The following is a 26,506-nucleotide window of genomic DNA, read 5'->3' as shown; positions in this document are numbered from 1 at the left end:
TGGGCATCACCAGACACCGGTTCCACTCACGGCTTTCGAATCTGGTTTTTCCTTAGTCTCTATTTTTTCTGACACTGGTTCAGATTCTTCTTCTGGTTGAGTACAGTCTTTAGACTTGTCTCTCTTTGCCCTACTGCTTTATTTTCTGCCTCATCTGTCCTTCAGGCCCCATGTGCCAACGGACTCCTTTCATCAATGCTACTGTGGAACTAGAGTGCAAGATCTGCAGACGACCTCCAGTTTGGCAGGGGACCAAAGAGGCTCTGATTCCCACAGGACCTCTCTGGGAGGTGACGGAAGCCTTTGACAATGTTGAATGGTCATTGGTTAGCCTTTATTCTTGGCTCTTATCCAGGATCTTGCATTAGGTAGATTTGTAAAGGAAATATGTTTGAAATTCCCCCATATGTAAATATCTGTTGAAATTCCAACACCAATGGTAGTATTATTTACACTACCAATCATCAAAAAGTTGGAAAGATTTTACTGATTCTTTACATTATTGGAGTGTCATATGCTTCTTTAAGAATCTGGTGACAGCTATGGACCGTCTTCCTAGAGAACAGGTGTGTGTGTGTGTGTATGTGTGTGTGTGTGTGTGTGTGTGTGTGGCATTGCTACAGTTTAATACTATTTGTGGATTATCTATTATCTGAAACTTATGCATGGACCCCAGAATAAGAGTCTTGCAATAAAATCGAAAGAGCAGAAAAGAAAATTAAAAAAAAAAAAAAAGAATCTCTCAGTCTAATCTCCTCATTTTATAGTAAAGAAAATAAGGCCCACAGAAGTGAAATGGAAGTCTGGGATAAGTGAGATAACCAGTACTAGGATCTGATCACTCCTGAGCACGCTGATAAATGCGATGTGTGTAATAGACTAACTTCAATGCTTGGCTCTTTGGGCACCCAATTTTTATTATTCCCATCCCTTCTCTATCCCACTTCTACCATCATAGTCATTTCAGTAACTAATATGACCTCAGCTGTTTGAGTTCATATATTATGTTCAACTGTTTTTTAACAATGATTAATAATAATAACAATACCTTGCTTTTGTAAGATGCGTGTCAGAGAATGTTGCCTTTATCATTGTATTCTCACAGCATCCTGAAATAGAGGTGAGTAAATACTAGTAACTCCATTTTACATGTCAGAAAATCAAGACTCAACTAAGTTGTTCGGGGCTAAGTGAAGAGTGAATTCCAGCCCTTCTTGAATTCCACTTTAGGTTTACTGGGCTTATATAAAATCCTCATGTTTAAAACAAGCATATGAAAGAACACAAAGATCCTTGAATGGGTCCAGACCAGTGTTTCTCAACCTTTACTGTACCTCAAAATCACCTGGAAAACACCTAAAAATTACCTAAATATACAGACTCAGTTGGTCTGGGGTGAGGCCCAGATATGGGCACTTTTCAGAAACTTCCAGGTGATTTTAATGTGCTGCCTCCAAGAGTGCCAACCCCTTCCCAGACCTCTTAAAAGATGGATACAATACTGCATGATCCCTTCATGTTGTTGGATGAGAGGCTGTGCGGATTTTCATGCCTCAGATTCAAATGGAAGGCAGTGTTCCAGATTTTGATTTTGAAGTACGAGTACATTGTGAAGGTATTTGGATAGTATACGTTGGGTATTGAGGTATTTCCTTGCAGAGTATCAGTTACAAGCACATTTGGAAATATATTAGCACCAGTTAATGTCAAAATTCACATGGAGCAAAACAAGCAAAGAAGCAGCCCCCAAACCTTAGTAACACCATCTTCGAGCCCATATTGCTCATGCTTTCATCCTAGCTGCTTTGAATCTTTACAGCTGTGCTGTGTGGCATTTGAGAAACCCGCTTCCCCTAACGGCCAGCATAAAACACAGCTCTTGTTCTATGTCCCATGCCGCAGGATGAGATGTCAGGATGGGGTTTCAACCCCATTTGATGGGGAGGCTGCCAGTGCACAGCTGTGGCTTGTTCCCTGGGAAGGTTCCATGGTGTCCTGTTCCCTTTGAGCAGCAGAGGCTTTTTAAAAGAAAAGGATAATTTACTGCATACTGTCCCAAGGAAAGTTTAAGGCTGGTGGAGGTCAATTTTGTATTAATTTAAATATACTTTGGGGCTTCAGTTTTCAAAGATGGATGTTTCTGTGTGAGGAGAAAATGTTTACTTTTTGCTTCCCTCTTCCTCTAGTCCTGTAGCCACCCAGATGTGGCAGAAATTGTGCTGACTGACGAAAAGTTCGCAGAGCAAGGTTTTAAATGGGGCACTGGTGCTGGTGGTGGGGTGGGGCAGCGACTTGCATAAGGAGGGCCCACAGAGTCCCTCTGCAACGCAGAGGACAAAGCCTCCTCTGTCATGGCCACATGTGACCAGCTGTGGTTAGCCCAGTGGTACCACAATACCCTAACTAAACTGTGTCGGGGTTGGGGGGATGGCTTCTGCACGTACGCACAGCTGGGATTGATGAGATCAGGTTCCACTTCACAGAGCCAGAGTCCTCAGGACCAGGCATGCACCATAACTTTGTAGGCCCACAGGTGGCATGACTGTCTCCTGCCTTTGCTGGGTCAGGGGAGGCAGAGTACCATGGGGTACTTAGATCTGTGTCAGCCGGAATCCTGGGCTGCAGGTCCATGTGTGGAACATGACTTATGTGTCTCCGAAGTCATTCTTTCCAAAACCTTCTGATCATGTGGACATAGGATATATATGGAGAGAAATAGCTGGGGAAAAATACGTGTTTGTCTACTGTTAGGTGTTTCATTGTGTAGCAACAACTCCATGCCCAGTGCCCACCACGTCACTCATCACCTCTGTGTCAGTGACTCCCAAAGTGGACTCTTCTCAGTGCTCTCTCAGAGCTCCAGCCCATATTCCATCTTTTCCTGGACACCATATTTCAATGGGGAGCATGAGGTCTTCAAGTCCTTCCTTATCTTTGTCTTAAAGTCGCTTCTCTTATTAATCCTCAGCCTCCATCCTCAAATCTGTCAGCATTATCTGCATATGCAATGAGCTTCCATTTTTATGCTTCCCTTCGATTCCTACCACTACACCTTGAGTTCTGGCTCTTTCATCCTCTGTGTCAAGCCTGAGTGACTAGTTCCTTTTTCACACTTATTTTAGAGAGTTTGGTGGTGGGCGTGAGATTTCTTCTTGTTAGCGGAGCTGGCAGTTGGGAGGAAGAGCCAGACACAGCCAGGGAGAGCAAAGACAAACTGGAAGTTACCAATCCTTCTCCATTTCTCTCACCTTAAAAGAAAGTGAGAACAAATTATAATCCATCAACATCTCTGCATGTGTGTATAGCTCCTTTGTTCTACTAATTTCATATGCTCTGTACTCTCAGCAAGTGCCTTAGTTGTTTATGGTTCCCAAACCTTTAGTCCTGGTTGGGTGACCCTAGTTTTCTTTCCTAAAGGATCTAGAATGGAGCTGTAATGGAAGCTCAGGAAACAATCTCTAGAAAGCTGTGATCTCATTGGCTGGTGGGACAGGCTTAAAGTCACTATTGGTCATCAGGGCTGTCCATCAGGGAGAAGAACCCGAGGTTGAGCAGCCCTGAGCCAGGACAGGCTGGAACTCGCCCACGGCAGCTCAGTGTGGGTCTCTCACTGTGTTTAAACATGGTAGCCATGAGTAATGTTTGCTGCTTTACTTCCACCTTCCAGATAGTAAGATAATTTCTTCCTGTGGTCACCTTGGACCTGGAAACGCATGGGAAAGAGAATCTAGGACATGTAGTTCTAGCTTAGTCACCACCGAGTTCTAACTTCCTCTTTATATTCATGTTCTTCCTGATATCTGGCCCACAAAATGTCCTCAGTACAAGTATGAGGAAGGGATGGGGAGAATGAATATGAGATCCATCCAGTAAGGGAGAGGAGAGTAAGGGATAGAGAGCTTCCTTGAGTGCTGTACCTTGTACATGCATATGGAATTATATTACATTCTCTAGAATCTTCCACCATTGTCTTTGTAAGCAGAAACTATCTCTTTCTTGTTCCCTCTGACTCCCTGGGGCAGGGACCCAAAAAAATAGATGAAGTGTTTAGGATAGGAATCCTCTGGCTTTTTCTCTCCAAACGTCTAAAAAGAATTAGTTCTAGCAAACTCTAGTTGTGTACGCAAGATGGCTTATTTCAGCTACTTTATAAAAGACAGAAGAAATATGACCAGGCTAAATATGACCATCTGGAAAACTTTCCTGGAAGCATTTTTCAATGCCCAAGATGGAAGTCAATTTTCCAGGCTTAGCCTATAAATTAATCACTTTTTTGCACAAAGACTCAGCAAAGGAGCTTGGTCCTGGCTAACAATCCAGTGGTTTGGCATTAGAAGTAAACATTCACAAGGTTGGGAACTGGCCTAGAGGGTAGGCCACTTAATGTAACGTCATGTCTGGAATATTCTACAGGGATAATGGGGAGAAGGGACCAATTATTGTTGAGCATCTTGTTGGGCAGAGGTCTAGTTGCTTAATAGGTGTCATCTCTTCTAATCTTTGTCTGGATCCCTATGAGCTGGATATTAGTTATATTTTACAGTTCAGGTTGAAAGGCTTTGAGTCACAGCCTCCGGCTGTGCAAACTAAATGTCAGAGTCAGGAGCCAAACTAGTCCAGCTCTGTCTGGCTCCAGAGCCCTTGGTCTTACCATTATATCACGGTGCCCTTCAAATGTGTTGAAATTATTTTGTTTTTCTGGTCCTCAATTTCTTTGCCTGACTAATCTTGGCAAGATATGTTACCAACTCTGCCAAAAGTTAGATATTTCTTTAGGAATAGAGATATTGGAGGGAACCCCAATCTTCAAGTCCATACAGTTCTCTGGGACTGGTATGCGAGGTGCCTATAGATGACATTCTCCAGAATACGACACACTGGACCACTGTTTATTGCTAGACCATGGGAAGTGGAAGGCTTTGCTTCCAAGCTTTTTTTTTTTTTTTTTTTTTTAACTTCTATTTATTTTACGTGTGTTTTTCCAGGACCCGTCAGCTCCAAGTCAAGTAGTTGTTTCAATTTAGTTGTGGAGGGCTCAGCTCACAGTGGCTCATGTGGGGATCGAACCGGAAACCTTGGTGTTAAGAGCACTGCGCTCTAACCAACTGAGCTAACCGGCCGCCCTCTATTCCCAGTCTTTAGCCAACTCAATGTGAAACTCTCAATCCTTCAGCACAAGTTCTTGAACTGAAACAATCCTGAGTTGGAGCCCCACTCCCTGGCCTCCAGATTGCTTGCTCCTAGATCCTGAATGTAGCCTGAGGTACTGGTAGAATAAGGAAGGGGTTCTAGAGCAGAAACCAGAGGCTTGGCTCCCTCCCCTGGGGACACGCAGGTTCCATTAGCCTTAGCAAATAATGTCTGAGGTTGCTTAGTCCAGATTTCATCACACCCATGCTTAGTCAGTACTATTTATAATCCTTTCACCTTTCCCACCAAAGCTGTCGATGAGATCGGTGGCCTGTGTGTCTCTGCAAAGTGTGAGCATGCACGCGCGCACACTTTGTTCTTAGCCCAGCTCAGAGTAGCAGCACCACTTTGGAGGGAGAATAAGGGGAATGAGACTTCGGCGTGCCCTTACAGGTAATATATGAAGAATGCATTGGATTTGCGAAAACGAATAATGCAATTATGTGACTGATGAACTGTGTGAATGTGTACTGCATCCCATGGAATAACCTATCTTTTAAAACCTTTGACATATTAATTTCACATTTTAGCATAATCTAGAAAAAAACACAACAATTTATGAGTGTTAAATGCTCACAGCTAACAATCTAAGGGCAAGCAGCTAATTGGGTTAAAGATTCTTTTTTTTTTAAACCCTGCCTTTTAGTCTTTTTTTTTTTTAAATATTTTATTGGGGAAGGGGAACAGGACATTTTTTTTTTGAAATTTTACAAAGCATTTACTTTTTCTTTTCTTTCTTTTTTTTTAGTTTATTGGGGTGACAATTGTTAATGAAATTACATAATTTCAGGTGTACAATTCTGTATTATATCATCTATAAATCCCATTGTGTATTCACCACCCAGAGTCAGTTCTCCTTCCATCACCATATATTTGATCCCCTCTTACCCTTATCTCCCTCCCCCCACCCCCCTTACCCTCTGGTAACCACTAAACTATTGTCTGTGTCTATGAGTTTTTGTTTCTCATTTGTTTGTCTTGTTCTTTTGTTGTTTTTGGTTTATATACCACATATCAGTGAAATGATAGGGTTCTCTGCTTTTTCTGTCTGACTTATTTCGCTTAGCATTATACTCTCAAGATCCATCCATGTTGTCACAAATGTTCCTATATTAAGCCTTGTTTCCATAGTGTAGTGGTTATCACGTTTGCCTCACAAATGTTCCTATATCATCTTTCCTTAACGCCAAATAGTATTCCATTGTGTATATATACCACAACTTCTTTATCCATTCATCTATCGAAGGACATTTTGGTTGTTTCCATGTCTTGGCCACCGTAAACAAAGCTGCAATGAACATTGGAGCACACATGTCTTTACGGATAAATGTTTTCAGATTTTTTTGGGTAGATACCCAGGAGAGGGATTGCTGGGTCACATGGTAATTCTATTTGTAATATTTTGAGGAACCTCCACACTGCCTTCCATAGCGGCTGCACCAGTCTGCATTCCCACCAACAGTGTATGAGGGTTCCTTTTTCTCCACAGCCTCTCCAACACTTGTTATTTGTCTTGTTGATGAAAGCCATTCTGACTGGGGTGAGGTGATAGCTCATTGTGGTTTTTATTTGCATTTCTCTGATGATTAGTGATATTGAGCGTTTTTTCATATGTCTATTTGCCATTTGTAAGTCCTCTTTGGAGAAATGTCTCTTCAGGTCCTCTGCCCATTTTTCAATTGGATTGTTTGTTTTTTTGTTGTTGAGTTTCATGAGTTCCTTGTATATTTTGGATATTAGACCCTTATCAGAGGAACTGTTTGCAAAAATCTTCTCCCATTCAGTCGGTTGCCTCTTTATTTTGTCGGTGGTTTCTTTTGCTGTGCAGAAACTTTTAAGTTTCATTTAGTCCCATTTGTTTATTTTAGCTTTTACTTCCATTGCCTTTGGAGTCAAATTCATAAAATGCTCTTTGAACCCAAGGTCCATAAGTTTAGTACCTATGTTTTCTTCTATGCAGTTTATTGTGTTCAGGTCTTATGCTTAAGTCTTTGATCCATTTTGAATTAATTTTGGTACATGGTGACAGATAACAGTCCAGTTTCATTCTTTGGCACGTGGCTATCCAATTCTGCCAGCACCATTTATTGAAGAGGCTGTCTTTCCTCCATTGTATGTTTTTAGCTTCTTTGTCAAAAATTATCTGTCCATATTTATGTGGTTTTATTTCTGGGTTCTCAATTCTATTCCGTTGGTCTATGTGTCTGTTTTTCTACCAATACCATGCTGTTTTGATTATTGTAGCCCTGTAGTACAACCTAAGTCAGGCAGTGTGATACCTCCAGCATTGTTCTTTTTTCTTAAGATTGCTTTGGCTATTCGGGGTCTTTTGTGGTTCCAAACAAATCTGATGATTTTTTGTTCTATTTCTTAAAAAAAAAAATGCCATTAGGATTTTAATGGGGATTGCATTAAATCTGTATATTGCTTTGGGTAATATGGCCATTTTAACTATGTTGATTCTTCCAATCCATGAGCATGGAATGTCTTTCCATTTTTGTGTGTCTTCTTCAGTTTCTTTCAAAAATGTCTTATAGTTTTCAGCATATAAATCCTTCACATCCTTGGTTAAGTTTATTCCTAGGTATTTTATTCTTTTTGCTAAAATTGCAAAGGGAATTGTTTTTTGTATTTCTTTTTCTGAGATTTCATTGTTAGTATATAGGAAAGCAATGGACTTTTGTACGTTGATTTTGTAGCCAGCAACTTTATGGAACAGGACTTTATTGGGGAACAGTGTGTACTTCCAGGACACTTTTTTTTTCCAAGTCAAGTTGTTGTCCTTTCAGTCTTAGTTGTGGAGGGCGCAGCTCAGCTCCAGGTCCAGTTGCCGTTGCTAGTTGCAGGGGGTACAGCCCACCATCCCTTGCTGGAGTCAAACCGGCAACCTTGTGGTTGAGAGCCCCCGCTCCAACCAACAACTGAGCCATCTGGGAGGCAGCTCAGCTCAAGGTGCCATGTTCAATCTTAGTTGCAGGGGGCCGAGCCCACCATCCCTTGCGGGATTCAGAGGAGCTGAACTGGCAGCCTTGTGGTTGAGAGCCCACTGGCCCATGTGGGAATCAAACCGGCAGCCTTCGGAGTTAAGAGCACGGAGCTCCAACCGCCTGAGCCTCCGGGACGGCCCTGGGTTAAAGATTCTTGTGAAGGAAAGAATTTGGGGTCAGGATGGAAGCCTGACCTTGTGGGGCCTCTTTCAATTGTAAGCTCCTGTGGGAGTTGATATGTGTGTGTTGAGAGTGTATCTCTTGCTGTTGGAAGACCCAGTGTGTAATTACGGTAATTCTAAGGAAATTCCTGTATCCACAGTGCAAACCACGTTTGTTTGGGGAGCAGAGGGAATGGGTAGGAGTGAGAATTTGCACGTCTCCTGTGGTATAAAGGCTCCCAGGTGACAGACTTCTTTCCTCCAGCAGTAAAGAAAGTCCATGGAATCTTGTCATTATCACGTGTAGATGTTGCTTCTCTTCAGTGCCCGAACATTTCTTATTTGGGAAGCTACCAACTCGAGAGCATGCTGTCTGTCCTTAGCACAAGTAGAGTTCTGGCAGTGGTCCTAGTGTAACCATGAGCTGCCTGTGGGAAAGTGATGTGAACCGCCAGGGAAAGACACAAATCCTCCATTCAGCCTAATCCACGTCTCTAGAGAGAATCCCCAGGAAGGCAAGTGTTCTTCCTAACTTGGGAATCCAAGTATTATGGATTGAACCAGGGTTCCCCATACCTCCCCCTCCTTTAAATGCAGCACTGTCTCCCCTTGGCTTCCCCCCATCCACCTGAACCAAGTGAACCAAGGGTGAGCCTAGGTCTGAAACCTTTAGCCCATTTTGGCTGGGCAGGCGGGTTCTGTTTGAAACCAGCAGGCATTTTGAATTTCTCCATTTGAAACCAAAATTCTTTAGAGTTGCTTTCTGTTGTTGTTGTTTGATTGTGAAAGAAAGTCCCTCTTCCATATGGTTGGCTTTCCTTCAAGGCTCATTGCACAGTCTGTTCTTTGGGGAACCGCATCTCCATAGAGCATGCTTCAAATGCATAAAGCTTCGAGGAAGACTGATTCTCTGGAGAGAGAATCCTGTGTTTGTCCAAGAACTGGATCTCTGCCTCCTCCCACAGCAGTCACGCCCCCGCCAGTTGCATATTTGGTGGAGAGATTTATGGGACTGAGCCGTCAGCTGCAAATTTTCTTTTTTTCCAAGAACAGTTTTCTGCTAGGAGGGCTGTTAATGCACTAAACATTGACATACAATTTATTTACTAGAGCAGCGTCCAAAACGCCACAGTAGTACCTTGCTGGATGTGGACATTTTTGTAAACATAATGCATTCTGTAGATGTAAGGAATTCATTCTATAGATAGAATTAGCACATCTTCTCTCAGCTTCTGTCTCTGTCTAATATTTTGGTGAAGGACCATCCATGAGTCTGGTTACATTGTACAACTCCTTCAGTTCTAATGCAGCTGTTAATGTGAGCATCTTATGGACAGATCCAGAGATTCCTTACCCAAACTCCACTGCTCTGTTTATTTTAGAATTATGTTGATATTTTATAGTGGCTTTGGACTCTGTCTTTGCGGGATTCTCTTGGATTGGGAAAAACTGTCCCTTATCACCCTGTATTGTTTTTTATTTATTTATTTATTTTTTGATCTAAATGGATAACTCCAACTTGAGATGTATTTCCATTTCCCACACCACCAGAACCCAGACTGGCTTTCCTGGGTATAGACTCATACAATGGTCGTCTCTCTTTCGACAGTCTGCATTCACTGGGTTGTTTGAAGCGGAGAGATTGTGCGGAAGAAGGACAGAAGAGAAAAGCCAATACGTATTTAACATTCACTGGTATTAAACACTGGGCTTAGTACTTAATCAGATTTGATCCTCATAATAAACTTGATCCCCATTTTACAGATGCATGAAGTGTAACTCAGAGAATGTGTAACTTGCCCAAAGTCACATAACTAGGAAATTATAAAGATCAGTTACAACTATTTGTATTGCACTCAATAAAAAATGTACAAGTTATTTATGTACATCTCAAGCTATTACAAAGTGAACTACTAGGAAAACTACTACCCAGGAATTCCAGGACAGTAGATTAGTTGTCTACTTCTGAAATTTCTATCTAGGAGTGGAATTGCTGGGTCATAGATTATGCGTATTACATGGGTTATGCCTAATTGTTCTATTCTTTTTTTTTTTTTTATTGGCGAAGGGGGACAGGACTTTATTGGGGAACAGTGTGTACTTCCAGGACTTTTTTCCAAGTCAAGTTGTCCTTTCATCTTAGTTGTGGAGGACGCAGTTCAGCTCCAGGTCCAGTTGCTGTTGCTAGTTGCAGGGGGCACAGCCCACCATCCCTTGCAAGACTCGAGGAATTGAACTGGCAACTTTGTGGTTGAGAGCCCGCGCTCCAACCAACAACTGAGCCATCTGGGAGGCAGCTCAGCTCAAGGTGCCATGTTCAATCTTAGTTGCAGGGGGCAGAGCCCACCATCGCTTGCGGGATTCGGAGGAGCTGAACCGGCAACCTTGTGGTTGACATCCCACTGGCCCCTGTGGGAATCGAACTGGCAGCCTTCGGAGTTAGGAGCATGGAGTTCTAACTGCCTGAGCCAACGGGCCAGCCCCTAATTGTTCTATTCTTTACTGAAAATGGAGCAGAATACTCTCCAACTATTATTATTGAATTATCTATTTTGCCCTTGAATTCTGTGAATTTTGCTTCATGTATTTTGGTGTTTTTTTTTCTTGTTTTTAGGCATGTATGTCGGCTTCATGTGTTTACAATTTTTGTATCTTCTTGATGGATCGAACCTTTTATCATTATAAAATATCCCTGTTTCCTGCAGTGTTGCCCTTGTCATAAGTGAAGTGCCCAACACTACATAAGTGTCTTAATAGAATACAGCTTTATAGTAAGTCCTTTAGACTTTTGTTGTTGTTGTTTATGTGCCTAAAACACAGTGCATGAGAGTCTCTCGTCTTACATTCTTTCATTTGTATGGTTCTGTATTTCAGTTTACATATCTAAAAATAATGTCTCCTTTGCATATTCAACGTAAGCAAACTCCTGGCCTGGTTTTGGCATGTAAGTAACCAGTAAACTAATATTATTGTTCATAGACAGTTCAATCACTAATAAATAGAAGGGTTTGGTTAGTTTGTTTTTTTGGCATAGAATTTTAGAACTGATAGGTACTTTAAAGTCCTTAATAAATATATTTTTTTTTCAGCTAAATTTATCAGATGAGGAACGAATGCTGGGAGAAGCAAAGTAGCGTGTTTAAAGTGACTCAGCTCCCTGGCTGCAGAGCTGAGACTAGAACTTCCTTCCTGGTCCTTTCTCCATTATTCTGCTTAACTTTACCCTTGGGGACATTCTCACTGGGGAGGGAGGAAGGAAGGAGAGAATCCCTGGAGAAAAACTTCTTAGGAAATCCATGTTTGCTGTGGATAAGCTAAGCTTTATAGGCAAACGAAAGGTGCCTTGTATTGAGCCTGGTAACACCCATGCTGTGCCAGTCAACTGGGGCCAACATTCTCACGCACCCACAGAAGACTTATGCGCATATTGACTCTTCTGCCTTCCTGTTTCCATTGGGAAGCAAAGACTGCACAGTGAAAAAGGAATGTGAGTGGAATGGGTGATGCTAGTCAGAGGCACAGCTTAGGTAATGCGGTCACCGTGGCAAACGGTGTGGTTTGGGGTTTGCAGGTGGAATTATATGCGGTGTTGTTACCAAGGGTGATTGTACATCTTACATTCGTGTTATGTCTTTCCTCCTGGAATCTTTCCAATCTTCATCCAGGAGTCATTAATCATTACCCCACTCTACCAGAAGACAGGAGCTACCTACAGTGAGAGGGACCTTCCTGCTTCTCCGCCAGATTATAAAGGAACATGGTTATTTAAACTCGGGTTGAGGATAAGAAGAGTATCGACGTATATTTCTGTCGGGGCTGGCCCACATATGAAGATTAGCCCGAGTTACTCTTAAAGAGTGAAAATTCCCTCTTCCCTACCGCTCCCCATCATTTTCTTTCCTGATGATGATGATGATGATGATGATGGTGGTGATCAAGTGAGCGTTATTCCATTTTGCAGGATGGTAGAAGGAAAATAACAACTACAATATTCTTTAAAATATTCACTATGTGTGGGGTGCTTAGATACCAGGGTGAGGTGTTGATTCATGTGGTATCAGTGTCTATTTTAGGGGAGCCGATGACCTGTTACTGGGAGGTAGGGTAGCCTATGGCTTAAGTGTTGGAATTTGGAGTAAAAATCTTAGTTCCACCCCTTACTAGCTCTGGTTACTTTACTTCTCTGATCTGGATCTTTGACTATGAAATAGGAATAAATAATAATAATAGTACCTGCCTTATAGGGTACTTTGGGAAATTTAAATGATTTCACGCATGTAAAGAACTTCGGGAAAATGTTAGGTCTTCCTATTACCTGTTAGAGTTCCACCTGTGCTAACTGACAAGTTGTGGCCTAAGAAACGATCTGGCTGTACACCTTAAACTTACACAATATTATATGTCAATTATATCTCGGTAAAGCTGGGGGGGGAAAGAAGTCATATAATCACACACACAAAAAAAACAAAACAAAACAAAATAAGCAGTTACAGTCATGGCTAACAGGAGAAGTAACCAATCATTCATAAAAAGACAGTGCTTTATTTAAATGTTTATTATAATACTAACAGGTGTGGGCTAAGCTAACTTTATGTAGAAAAAAATCTGTTGGATACTTTAAAGCACTGTTTCCATCAGAATCACCTGATGATAGTTCAATGGAAATGCAAATTCTGGGGCCCCCCCTTCCCCCCAAAGAGTATGACTTGTTATGTCTTGATTGAGATCTGAGAATTCACATATTTAATAAGCCCCCAAAGGTGACTCATATTGACACTACAGTTTGAGGGCCATTGTTTTATATTTAGGTACACTTCTCACTTAAGCAATTGAACCATGGAAATGGCTTAAATGATGTTGACTGAATTCATAGCTGGAACTTCTAACATGCAACTGGCTCCCAAAATGCTTCCCCATTGATTGGTACATTTACTGTCATAAGTAGCATCCAAGTAAGATAGGTGGGATGCCTGGTGGGGATTTGTAGAAAAGCATTCTACTTTTAGTGGAAGCTTGATCAGAATGATGTCAGAATACATCTGAGTGTTCTATTTGATTAAGAATTTAAGTATTGGGGGCGGCCGGTTGCCTCCGTTGGTTAGAGCACTGTGCTCCTAACACCAAGGTCACCAGTTTGATCCCCATATGGACCAGTGAGCTGCGCCCTCCACAGCTAGATTGAAACAACTGCTTGACTTGGAGCTGATGGGCCCTGGAAAAACACACTTAAAATAAATAAAAGTTTAAAAAAAAAAAAGCTGAAAGCATGAAAAAGAAGCAAAAATTAGGAAAAAAAAGAAAAGAATTTAAGTGTTAGCTTGCACTTAATATCTTGGTTCTGCTTTCTCTATCTTTTGATGACATAGGCTTCCATACCCTGCCGACCAGGACTCAGCTCTTCCTGGTTATTTTCTGTATCTATGTTCCTATCTTTCTTGGGTTTTTCTGTTTGTTTGTTTTTCACTCTTCCTATCTCTGTAACTTTATTTCTCTTGGTCTCTGTCTTGCTAATTGTTTTGTTATTTTCAGGGAAGCAACCTTAACCTTAAAGCTTTCTTGAGAGAGAAAGAGAGAAAGAGAGAGAGAGAGAGAGAGAGAGAGAGAGAGAGAGAGAGAGAGAGAGAATCATTCACATGATTGCAGCTATTTCAGGGATACAAGTGTCTTGATAAATACAGATTTCCGTGGCAGTGAGAAGACACTTACGTAATCATAGGTATACTGTTCCTCCCCAACCCCACTCCCACTTTGGATGAAACAATTGAATAATTGTGATGGCACTGCAGCCACACAAAAACCAATGTGCAAATGCACAATCCCATGGGCACTCAAGCTGTCCAGAGGGCTGTCAGACATCTGCCAGGATGGGTGCAGGGAGAGAAAATAGAGGCAAGATTATTTCATTGGTTTGGCTCCTGTCGTGCGGGGACTCATGCGGGGTGTCAGGTGGGGTCTCTGGTCCGGCTCCCCACATAAGAATGCAGGACATGGTGAGGCCAAATAGGAACACCCACAGAGCCACAGGTAGGGGAGTCATACCACTATAGTCTCGCTGGCGGCTGGGTTGGAGACACACGAAGCAGGAGCCACACTGTTCACAACCCTCATTTAACCGCTTGCTAACTCAGCCACCATCTTCTTGCTAGCCCCCATTTTTTGCTAGCGTAGCCATCGCAGTTATATTAGTGCCCAGTGGCTCACTGGTTACATCTGACGGCCAACTAGCCACAGCTGATGGCCATGCAATCACAGTTGATGGCCATTTACTACCTGAGCCAGCACCTTTCTGTGTGAGGCCAAGAGCCTGGAAACTGCTCTCTGGGGCTCTGTCCCCCACACTCCTTATCAGGAGGAAGGCTGGAGTTCAGCCTAGGTATTTATCCCAACCTGATCACACCCTGAAATGTGCTGAGTCCTGCCTTCCTCTTCCTATTAACTCTTACCAGACCTACTGTGGTTTTTAGGACTTTCCTCCATTTTCCTCTTGCTCAGAGATAGCATTTACCTATGACTTAGGACGGTTTTATTCTTCCTTTTCATTAAGAATAATGTCCACTGTAGCCCTTCTTTATGAAGTTAAGGTCCTACCCTTCTTGTAGGAGATGAGTTCAGAGCAGCTGATGAGCACAGGATTGATATCTTTTCTGTGAACCAGGGAAATGAGAGAATTTCAATCAAATCTTTGAAAACAGATCTGACAAAGCAGAAGAAAAGCACCTTAATTTTCTTCTGCTTTATCATTACCACCTATGGGTGGCATCTAAGTCTCCTGGCCCCAGGTAGCACGTAACATGTACCTAAGGTACATCTGTTCAGAGGTCGTCATATATTCTGTTTGTTTGCATGAACTTGCTTTTTCATATAGAGGAAAAATTGTATCCAGGCAATGTGCTTCCTGCGGTTACTTGTAATGTGTGTTTATTGCAGAACACAGTGTACCGAAGATGGTAATTCAAAGTCCATTTTACCTGAATATGTTACATAGTTCTACCTGCATTTCTAGATCATTTTGCACATTTTTAGTAACAGGACATTGGAACTGCTGGAACCATAGCAGTTGTTGGGACCACTTAGGGAGAGATGACGTCTTTCCTAGCAGCCTGACTCTAAAAATACTACCTTGAAAATAAGCATGATAAAATGGCTTTTTTTCCCCTCATTCAAGGAAACAATTTGAAATAAATGTCTAAGTTTAAAAATTGTTGAGAATTTTAAGTGACACAAAAAGCAACCGAAACTTAACCAAGTAAAAAGCTTCTTTTGAAGTTGGAAGAGCCTAAATATATTTGAGTGGACCTAGACTGTTTAATTAACAGGTAAAGCAAAAAGAAAAAAACATTTTCTCTATTCACTGCATTTCTCAAAATTACCTATGCATATCATACTTTATAAATTTGTATTTATGTTGGGCTGTGGAGTCATATAGAGTTCAAATGCCAGATGTGGCATTTGGTTATCTGACCTTGGGCCAATACCCTCTCTGAGATTCAGTTTGTTCATAAAGATTGTACTGGGGATCATGGATTGCTAATGACAGAAAACAGCTATTACTGATAAAGGACAAGAACCAGAGCAGATCTGGGGAGCTGAATGCCAGAGCAAATAAACTTTCTCTGCTGTTTTACTCAGCTCCACACTCAGTGGTCCAGGAGAGAGTCTGATTGGCCAGACGTGGGTCACGTGACCCCATGGATAGAGGTGGGCACCTTGATTGGCATTCCCATCCCTGTTGCCCACAGCAGAAGAAAGGTGATACGCAAAAATGGTATCAAGTTGCTTTCAGCAGGATGACAGCTGTTTGGCCAAAACCGAACAGATATGACCCCATGGCTGTTAGGAGGATTTTAAATAAAGTAGTACCTGGATTGGTGCTTGGAAAACAATAGGTTTTCAGTAAATAACAGAATTTACTGAGAAGTTGCCTGCTGCTTTGAAAAGGGTCTTGCCTATGATGCTTTTCCTCCTAAATTAAATTGTAAGCTTCCTGAAGGCAAGGATTCAGCTATTTAAATCTTTAAGTTCTCCACACACTTGTTGGTACAAGATGTTTTAGCTTTTTTCCCCATCACCCGATGGTCTTCACATGATCTTAATACTCTCAGATAAGTGATCAGGGGGCAGCCTGTGTAAAGGATTATAGGATATGAGTGATTCATGATGCGTTTGCTCTAACTCCATTCTTTTTCTCTGCTGCTCTGGAAAGCCTGTGGGAATGCAGGGGTTGAGACTGTTTTTATGCATACGGTCACCTTGACTCAGCCTTATTTTTAAAAAGAGCATAAATCAGTCACAAACTTGGTATTTGAAAAATGTGTGTGTGTGTCTGTGTGTGTTTGTGTGCGCATGCACATATGCAGGCAGATATCTATGCACTGCTGACATCAAGCCTCTTCCCTTTAATTTTTTTTTAATAACAGCTTTGTTGAGATATAATTTACATACCATACAATTCACTCATGTACAGTATACGATTCACTGGTTTTTGGTGTATTCCCAGGGTTATGCAACTACCACCACAATCCATTTTGAAACGTATTCATTCCCCCTAAAATATACCCTGTACTCATTAGCAGTTGACTCCCATACCGCCCCCACTCCCCAGCCCTAGGAAACCACTAATCCACTGTCTGTCTCTGTGAATTTGTCTATTCGGGACATTTCATACAAATGGATCATACAACATGTGGTCTGTTGTGACTGGCTTCTTTCACTGAGCATAACATTTTCAAGGTACATCCAGGTTGTAACATGTAGTTTTTTCTACTTTTTTGCTGACTAATACTCCATTGTGTGGCTATACCAAATTTTATTTGTCCTGTCGTCGGTTGATGGACATTTGGGGTCCTTCAGTTCCTGAAGCACAAGCATCCCTCCAGGGGCCCCAGATCAGGACCACAGACACAATTTTCTGTCAACTAGGTACAAGAAATACAGGAAGTGAAAAGAAATGAGAGAACATGTGCTCATCTAGAAAGGGTAGCCCCTTTTCAGCCACTGCCACATGCCCATCCAGGCATGGTGTTATTAGATCTTCAGACTGTTCCAGGGACACCAGAATCTGGATTTTTAATGTTAAAATTCCCTAACTTTTCAATGTTGGTCAATTAAACAAACACTCTACGGGAGAGATAGAATACAGTTCTGGTTGAGACGAAATGCTAAAGGTGACCCTTGAGTGATTCGGAAACACATCTCGTTTTCGGGAGTCTGTGAAGAGTGAGCTGGAGTATGAGATCACCCAGCAACTTTTACCCTCTCATTTGGCAACACAAAAAAAAGCTGTTCCTCTTTTGGAAGAAAGGAGGACCCAGGTCTAAAGCTAATGCTTTGGATCAGGAGGAGGGTGTAATGCCTCTCCTTCTTTGTGTCATGAGTATGCTGGAGCAAAAAAAAAAAATGAAAATATCAGCTAATGTCTTCTTTAAATTGGTGCTAAATTGTCCTGTAAATTACTTGTGTCTGACTTCAGGGTGGATTATGACTTGTTAGTGTGACTTTAATTATGACTATGACTTCCATCATGGTTGAGAACTGCTGATTCTGTACAAAATGTTCCCTGAATCCACGAGGACAGATTTGTGGAAATGGGAAAGGAGACACAGAGATCATATACTCTCCTTATGTCCAAAGATGTCATAGTAATGGAAAATACTGAGCTTTATGACAACAGCAAGTGTCTATGGAGTAAATAACCACTCTGCTTGTCACTGTCCACTTTGTACTTTGTTTTGCATGGGACCATGAAGGAAGTTAGTATTTTTAAAGGCACAGAAGTTTACAGAACCGCGCATTGGGGTAGGGCTTGATATTTGCAGAGGTTTTAAATTCATTGTCTAATTCAAACCTTTGAGGATAACTTTGTTTTATAAACGATGCTGTTGAGACAGAGAGGAGGAAAAATGACTTGATTAAGATCTTCCAGCAAAGGTGATGAGGAAGTAAACCCCTATGATTAGATTCCACATCCCACATCTTTCCCATATATACACAGCTGTCTTTTTAATACTTTCCAATTTTGGTAATAGGTATAGTAGTTTTAGACTTAAAATGCAGTATTTTGTTTTATTTTGCATATTATATTTCATATTTCCATTATATATTATAATAATGCAGTGTTTGAGTTTGTGTTGATACTACTCAGAAAACAATAAAGGGAAATCATAGTGGTTTTCAGGGGTTTTCGTATTTTCACATTCTTTGAGTTGTTGATTAACTAACATTAATTAGCTAAACAATTAATAATTGGGAGCAAGTGTGCACATGAATTACTCAGGCATTATGCTTAAAGAAATATGATGATGGGAACAGCAGAACAATAGATATGGGAGGCATTAAGATATGGGAGACCCTCCAGCTAACCCTTCCCAGGCTCCCATTGATGAGATGTGTTTCTACGTCACTCAAGGATCACTGTTAGCATTTAATCTCAACCAGAATTGTATTTTATTTCTACCGTATAGTGTTTGTTTGTTTAATTGACCAACATTTAAAAGTTAGGAAAATGTAACATTAAAATCTCAATCATATTATCTCCTTTCCCTCACTTCTCCCTACTTTGTCTCCCTTCTTCCCTTTTGTCTTCTTTTCTTTCCTCCTTTTTATTTTCTTATTTTCCCAGTAAGTGAAGAGATACTTTATAACAAGCAAGAAACCCTTCAGGCTCAATCCTAATTATGCATGTCTAAAAGAGGACTGTCCTGGGAATACTAGGTTCTAGGGTCTCTCTGTACATTGGGTCCAAATGAATAATAACAACCATATATATTGTAACTATGAAAATGTATATAGAGTACCTCATCCTGAAGAAACCCTTCAGCACCAATCCTAATGGTGCTTTTTGGCTTCTTACATTTACTCATTCAATTCATTCAACAATGAATATTTGTTGAGTACTTCATCGGTTTCCTATGGCTGCTGTAACAAATCAACACAAACGTGTTGGTTTACAACAGTGCAAATTTATTATCTTACAGTTCTGGAGTCAGTCAAGTCTAAAATCAAGGTGTCTGCAGGTCTGCATTGCTTCTGGAGGTTCTGAGGGCAGAATCTATTTCCTTGCCTTTTTCAGCTTCTAGACGTCAGTTGCATTCCTTGGTACCTGGCCTCTTCCTTGTATCTCTCCAACCTTTTGCTTCTGTTGTCACATCTCCTTTGACTTTCTTGCCTCCCTTTTTAATTATTTATTTATTTATTTATTTATTTATTTATTTATTTATTTATTAGTTTCAGGTGTACAAGACAAGGTAATACTTAGACGTTCATCATTTATATCCCTCACACTGTGAACCCCCCTCCCCCCATCCACTATCCCTCCGACCTCACACTGAGCCATCACATTATATGTATAAAATTATAGTTGGCATTCATTAATGTTTAGCTTCTGGTGTACAATGCCATGATCAGGTATCCACAGTATCCCTGAGGTGGTCTCCCAAATAGGACGCATGTCCATCGGATACCCAACAAAATCTTTACAACATTATTGAATACCTTCCCCAAATTAATTTTCAAAAAACCCTGATGCCATCTTGTGGTTACCAGCTGCTTCCTATTTTATGAGAACCCCTGTGATGACATTGGGCCCACATGGATAACCCAGGATAATTTCCCTATGTTAAAATTGCTCATTAGCAACCCAATTCCATCTGCAAGTTTAATTCTCCATTGCCACATGCACTAATATATTCACAGGTTCTGGGGGTTAGGACATGGACATCTTTGGGAGTTGGGGATATTATTGAGCCTACCACTAGTACCTGCTATGTGCCAGGCACTGTACAGATTTATATTCTGTTGGATTGTATTTTGCTCTTATCACTGACAGCAGGAGACCCGTGTGTCTCTGCGTTTTTCTATTGGAGTGACATAAACAAATCACTCATATCAAATGTCCACCTCTTCAGACACACAACCAATATATCATCTGTTCATTTGTGTCAGTTAAATGGAAAGTACCCAACATCTGATGCCACCACCAACCTCAAGAGAAATACTTCCATTTGGGACAGTAGGTATGGGTCAGTTTCAAGTTCCTATGACATATGCAGAGTGACATCTCATTATTGAATGATGCCTTTTTACTATCTTGTTGTAATTCTCCTGTCACAGGTTAACTAACACTGACTTAGCATAAACACTGAGCTTGGTTGGCTGGATCCTTTTCCTAAGGATGAGAAATACAGAAATGTGTGGAGTTTATCAGCTGGGACACTTTGACAAGTGACAGGAGACATTATTAATAATTATGCATGTCTAAAAGAGGACTGTCCTGGGAATACCAGGTCATAGGGTATTCCCTGAATATTGGGTCCAAATGAATAATAACAACCATAAATATTGTCACCATGAAAATGTATATAGAGTACCTCATAGGTTTAGAGCACTATAGTATAGAAGCTTTATACACTTTACCTCATTTAGGTTTTCCAACAATCTTATAGGTGATATTATTATTGTTGTTGTTGTTGTTATTATTAATCATCCTTATTTTAAAATTAAGGAAAATAAAGCTCAGAAATGTAAATACCTAGCTTAAACTAGTAAGTTGCTGAGTTAGGATTTAAACCCAGTTTTGTAAAACATGATGACAAATGCTTTTCCCATTATGTGGCCTTCCAGAAAAAGTGTAGTTTCTTGGAAACTACTAAATTGCAGTTGTCCGCTATTTTAAGAATGATGTTACCTGTTAGAACTACCCAGTGTCTTTATTAGAGGTCTGTGAAAAACGAGGAGCTATAATAGATGCTTTTTCTTTGTCTTTCCTCTAGGTCTGTCAGTTTGTTGTCTCTGTAAATGGGCTCAACGTGTTGCATGTAGACTATCGGACCGTGAGCAACCTGATTCTGACGGGCCCACGGACGATTGTCATGGAAGTCATGGAGGAGTTAGAGTGCTGAACAGGTGGACCACCCTTTGAGTGGGCTTAGGATGAGCAAAGCCAAAACAACACAAAGCAATGCAACGAGACGACTTCTGTACAAATCTTTCCTTCGTACATACACATCTTCATTCGAGTTTCATACGCTGTTTGAATGTAAAAGAACCTGATAAAACACCTTAAAAACAACAACTTATGTCAGTGTAGAAAAAAATTAGAGAAACAGAATTTTCTTACTTGGTAGAATTGCCTTACTTGATTTCTATTTGTAGTTCTCATCCACTGTTTTTTCATCTTACTTTGCAGAAAGTTGTTAAAGTTTTTGAACTGCTTCTCTAGCCAAAACAGCAACATGCTAAAATCCCCTTCGTTAGAGTCAATAAAGCAGTTTTTAGACTTGAGATTGTATTCTCACCAAAATGAGCATTGAACCGTTTATTAGAGGCTGTAGTTTCACTGCGCTTCAAATTAAAGCAACATTCAAAGAAATAGTACCTGTTAATTAGCATTTTGAAGAAGGTTCGAAAACATTCAAGTACTTAAAAGCAAGTAAAGAGCGTCTTTTCCTTAATTCCTATCCTTAGTATCAACTTCTCACTGATGTTTCAACTATGGCATTAGTTAAAAAACAAAAACTTTGGGATGTTATGGATAGGTAAATAGGGAGATACTACTTAAAATTGTCTGCTCTGTGTTCTCTGTCAGCGCCTAAATCCATTTTGCTCTATCAGTTGGCTACGGTGGCTTTCTAGAATCACTACTGAATATGTTGAATGTCAAAACATAGAAGTAGGTTTATACATATATAATTCAATCAATCCTCTGGCAAGATTTCACTTTGAAGTCCTCCCTTTTTAAGTGAAGCATTCTAGAACTTGGCCCACATTTGATAAAACTTGAAAGTAAATTGCCTTATTGGCCTGAATTTTTGCTAACTTTCTAGTGTAGCGTATTCTAAGGACATGACATGCTGCTTATTTGGTGGGATTGTTTTTTCACTAGTAGCACCGTCTTGTGGTGGTGTAACTTTTCAGCTCAGTTGTATATATGCATGTTTCTTTCTTTCTTTTTTTTTTTTTTTCCTGATCTAGAAGAGAATGCATTTGGAGGCTTGATGTATAGAGGAAATTCCTCAAAGTGCCAAATTAGGGAGTCAGGGAATGCTAAATTCTCCTAATTTCATGTGATGTATTCTGAACGACAAGGTTACTTTCTTATGTATTAACAAAATAAGAGGAATGTTATTTTTTTGTGATTATATATATATATATATATATCAGCCATTTTTTTGATTATATATGTGTGTATATGTGTACATATATACATATATATGTACACATATATATGTGTGTGTGTGTGTGTGTGTTTTGTTGTTGTTTTTTTTCTGGTAATCCAACTTTTCTGATCTGTAGCTTTAGTCAGAGAATAGGATTTTGAAGTAATATAGAATGTCTAATAGTAATACCGTCGATCTACATTTGAGGAATATTATTTCTCTATGCATATTATTGTATGTGCATTTGTACTGTATACCAGTCTCTGTGCCACAGCACTTAACATATATGATCTCTTTTAATCCTCATCACAACCCTGCAAGGTAGGTAGTATCATCCTCACCTTTTGGTTGTGGAAACTAAGTCTGAGCAAGTTTAATAATGGTGTCTAAGTTCACACAGCTGCAAGAACTAGTAAGTGATATAGCCTGGATTCAAACATGAATTTACTTCATACTAAAGCCCATGTTACCCACCTGCCCGAAGCCTGTCCAGTTTGAGCCACCTTCTGTTGAGGGCCTACTCTGTATCAGGTGCTGTGCTAAAACTATACGCTACTTATTGACCTGTGAGGTCAATGTCATTATCCCCATTTTACAACTGAGGAAACTGACTCATAAAGAGGTTAGTCTTACGCCAAGGCCACACAACTAGTAGGTGGGAGTCTTTACCATTCGACTTTAAAACATTTTTATAACATCTTTAAAAGATGAGTCTTAAATGCCTTCTGTCCCCAGGTATCCATGAATGAACAAAAGAAGGACCACCTTTCAGGAAATGGCATGTCCTTCTTGCCTACTGCTTATACGAGTAAACCCTGGCATACCATCACTTCCCTTTAGCCAATTTAAGCACCAGAGAAGTGTCTGGCTTTATTTACTCCACACATCCTCTTGCCTGTGAATTTTCTTTGATTCAGAGGCTTTGGTCAAATGAATACCAAGGTGAAGGAAGGGAGGGCATGAGGAAGAGAAGAAAGAAGGAAAGGACTGTTTTCTCTTTTGACTCCCATCACCCTCCGTTTAAAAGCCAAATGCTAGAGAATTCTACTAAACGCCAAGAGAGCTTCACCTTAGCTACACCTCCATCCCACCCCTGACATCCTCACACTGTAATTAAAGTGAATGTTCCCACTCCCCTAGGGGTCCCATCTAGCTCCCTCCAGCCTTTGCACATGCAGTTTCTCTTCCCTGGAATATCCTTCTTTCCTCTTCTTTGCCTGGAAAAATCTATCTCATTAACTGCCCTTAGATATTATTTCTTCTAAGAAATCTTTGTCAGCTCACTAGTTCTGGGATTGATGCCTCTTCTCTAAATTCCCATGGACCCTTATGTACCTCCTATAATTACAGCACTGATGACATTTACTTGTCCCATTACATGTCTGTCTGCCTAACTGTACTCTAATCACCTGCAGAAGAGGGACTCTGTCTTGTTGCCCAGGTATTCCCTTTACCTAGCACAGTTCCTGACACAGAGTAGTATGTCAGCTATCCATTGCAATCCAGAGAACCACCCACAAACATGGCTTTTAACAAAGTTTGTTTACTCATTAGACCATGGGTTGGCTCTGCTGGGATGGCCAGCCACAGCTCCATGTGTTGCAGTGGGGTTCACACATATATGTGTGGTCAGTGATCAGCTTGATTGGGGGCTGGCAGATCTTGGATCTTTCCATGTGGCTTCATATGACACAGTTGGCTGGGGCTGTTGGCTAGGGGGCCTCAGTTCCACTCCATGTGTCCTTTCCCCTGAGCTAGCCCAGGCTTCCTCATTAGGCCTCATGAGATCAAAGAGGGTGAGAATGGAAACTACATGACCTTTTGTGGACTTGGTTGGAAGGCACACAATGTCACTTGTATAGCATTTTGTTGGCAAAAGCAAGTCACAAAACTAGGCCTGAATTAAGAGGTAGGGAAACAGGCTTTACCTATTGATTGGAGGAGCTGCAAAGAATTTGTGTCTGTTTTTAATCTACCAAGAGTAGGTATTCGCTATTTTTTTAAATAAAGGACAAAGAAGTCACCTAGTTATTGAAAGGCTTCAGCTATCCAGATGCAAATTACTGATCAACCATTAAGTAGAAGTGTAATACTGTGAATAAAGTTCAGTGCCTAATGATAACTTCAAAAATCAGAAAATGCTAAAATGCTAGATAGTAGGTACTACATGGAGTCATGGAGAATGTAGTTTATTCTTTGCAGCCTGCTGATGAGGAAACAGGTGTGGAATCATCAGGTGGCATGTCCAAACTCATGAAGCTTGTTGGGTCCAGGGCCTGAGCCAAATGCCAGTCTCCTGCCTCCCACCAACCCCAGTCCTAGATCCTTCACAGTATAGACTTCTGCAGTACAGGGTAATTTGGTAAAAACAGGCCCTTGGCCTGGTGGTACTTTTAAAATGCAAATGGTGCCATGTATACATGAAGGTGAAGGATATACATTTTAAATAACTCAGAACTTGGGTTGTTATATCATTAAATAAGTATTTTGTGTGATATTTTGACAGCTGAACTGCTTTAACATTGAAAGAACCTGTCCCTAAATGTTAACTCCAAGAATTACTCGAAATTAGCAGTAAACAGTATTTCTAAGAGCTTTTATTTCATATGTGTGTCTGTGTGTAGCAGTGTATTGTGTGAGAGTTTTCATTCATTGAGAATTTATGAAATGACTTTCTTTGTACCCAGAGAAAACACTTTTGATTTTTTAGGTGTTGTGTAATGTGTTCAGGTTTTTGTGAAGAAGACGGAATAGTTGTTTTTTTTTTCTTTTCTTCATTAGCACAGTATATGGTGTCAGTGCAAATTTGAAATCCCATGTTTGTTAATTCTGCTGTAGAGAGAAAAATGCAATTGACATTTGGGTTGGTCCTATTGTCTGATGTTTTCTTGTTAAACTCTGTTAAATAACTGTATAAATTGATAAGGGGACTAGTTGAGAAATGATGGATAACATGAAGACAATATCCATGTCTGAATAGATTAGATGTGATCAACTTCACACTGTCTTATAAAAAGATGAATGCATTGGAGTGGTAGCAGTTAGTAATTTAAAAATCATTGCTTTCAGTTCAAAATGGAGTTTCACGTTTTCATATACTCATTCCTTTCAAATATGCTGTGAAAATAATCCACTTTCAAGACCTATTTTAAATCAGTGATATTAACTATCTTCTCATAGTGAGTGTTAATCCTGTATCATTTTGATTATAGATGATCAAAATAACTCTTTTCAGTTTTGCTAATTGGTTAGAGTCTACTGATACCAGTGACCATGGTTTTCTCATTTAAGGCAGAATTTCAGGTATGTTTTTCCTCAGTTTAATACCAAAAGGGAAAATCTACAGTGTATCAAATGAAGGTCATCATCAATGTTAACACGTGGTATTACCAAATGCACTAATATGTGTACTTAATATATATGTTTATTTTAAAATTAGGTTGAAATTTATGTTTTCCCTTTCTTCAAAATTATATAGCATAATGCTAAAATTAGAAGATGAAAATAGAATACCATGAAATAAATGTTAATTTTGTTTTAAAAAATGACTTTATTTCAGCTTTTCCTGTCTTTTAGAATAAATTAGCAATTTTTTATCCAAAGAAAGGGTTACATTATAAAGTTGATCTACTATTAACATATCAGAGAAAACACATGGGATCCATCTCTAATTCTCTAATGTAGCCAAAAGTGCCATTTGTAAAACTACTTGATGATGGATATTTTCTGAAGCTCTTTTGCCTGGAAAAAAAAAAGTGCATTAAAAAGCTTTTTCTGTACAGTATTTGAGTTGGAATCATTTTCTCCCTACATAGCCCAGTATTGATGAGTGTTATGGAATAGTCTATATGGAAAATGCCATATGGTTGTTTACTACTCTGGGAGAATGGTAGTATTTTTATTTTCAACTAATTAGTAAATCAGTTACATAATCCAGCATGTGTAGGGAGCAGGGTAATGTATGGGGATGACTGGTTATTTGTATTAACCAAATAGTAATCAAAAGAACTTTACG

At 40.2% G+C, this 26,506-nt stretch overlaps 1 protein-coding gene across 1 annotated transcript in view; it reads left to right on the top strand.

The window, feature by feature from the left end:
- The window catches only part of DEPTOR (DEP domain containing MTOR interacting protein), a 142,327-nt gene extending 116,060 nt beyond the window's left edge, over positions 1–26,267 (top strand). Inside the window, exon 9 of the mRNA XM_081070913.1 lies at positions 21,106–26,267. Within this exon, the coding sequence (XP_080927039.1) occupies positions 21,106–21,234 (129 nt within the window). The 3' untranslated portion in view covers positions 21,235–26,267. The remainder of the gene's footprint in view (positions 1–21,105) is intronic.
- Positions 26,268–26,506: the final 239 nt, after the last annotated feature.

The sequence above is a fragment of the Rhinolophus hipposideros genome, assembly GCF_964194185.1.
Source record: "Rhinolophus hipposideros genome assembly, chromosome: 13".
Lineage (NCBI taxonomy): Eukaryota > Metazoa > Chordata > Mammalia > Chiroptera > Rhinolophidae > Rhinolophus > Rhinolophus hipposideros.
Note: the sequence above shows the minus strand (reverse complement) of the source record. Positions and strands in the feature narration are given on the sequence as shown.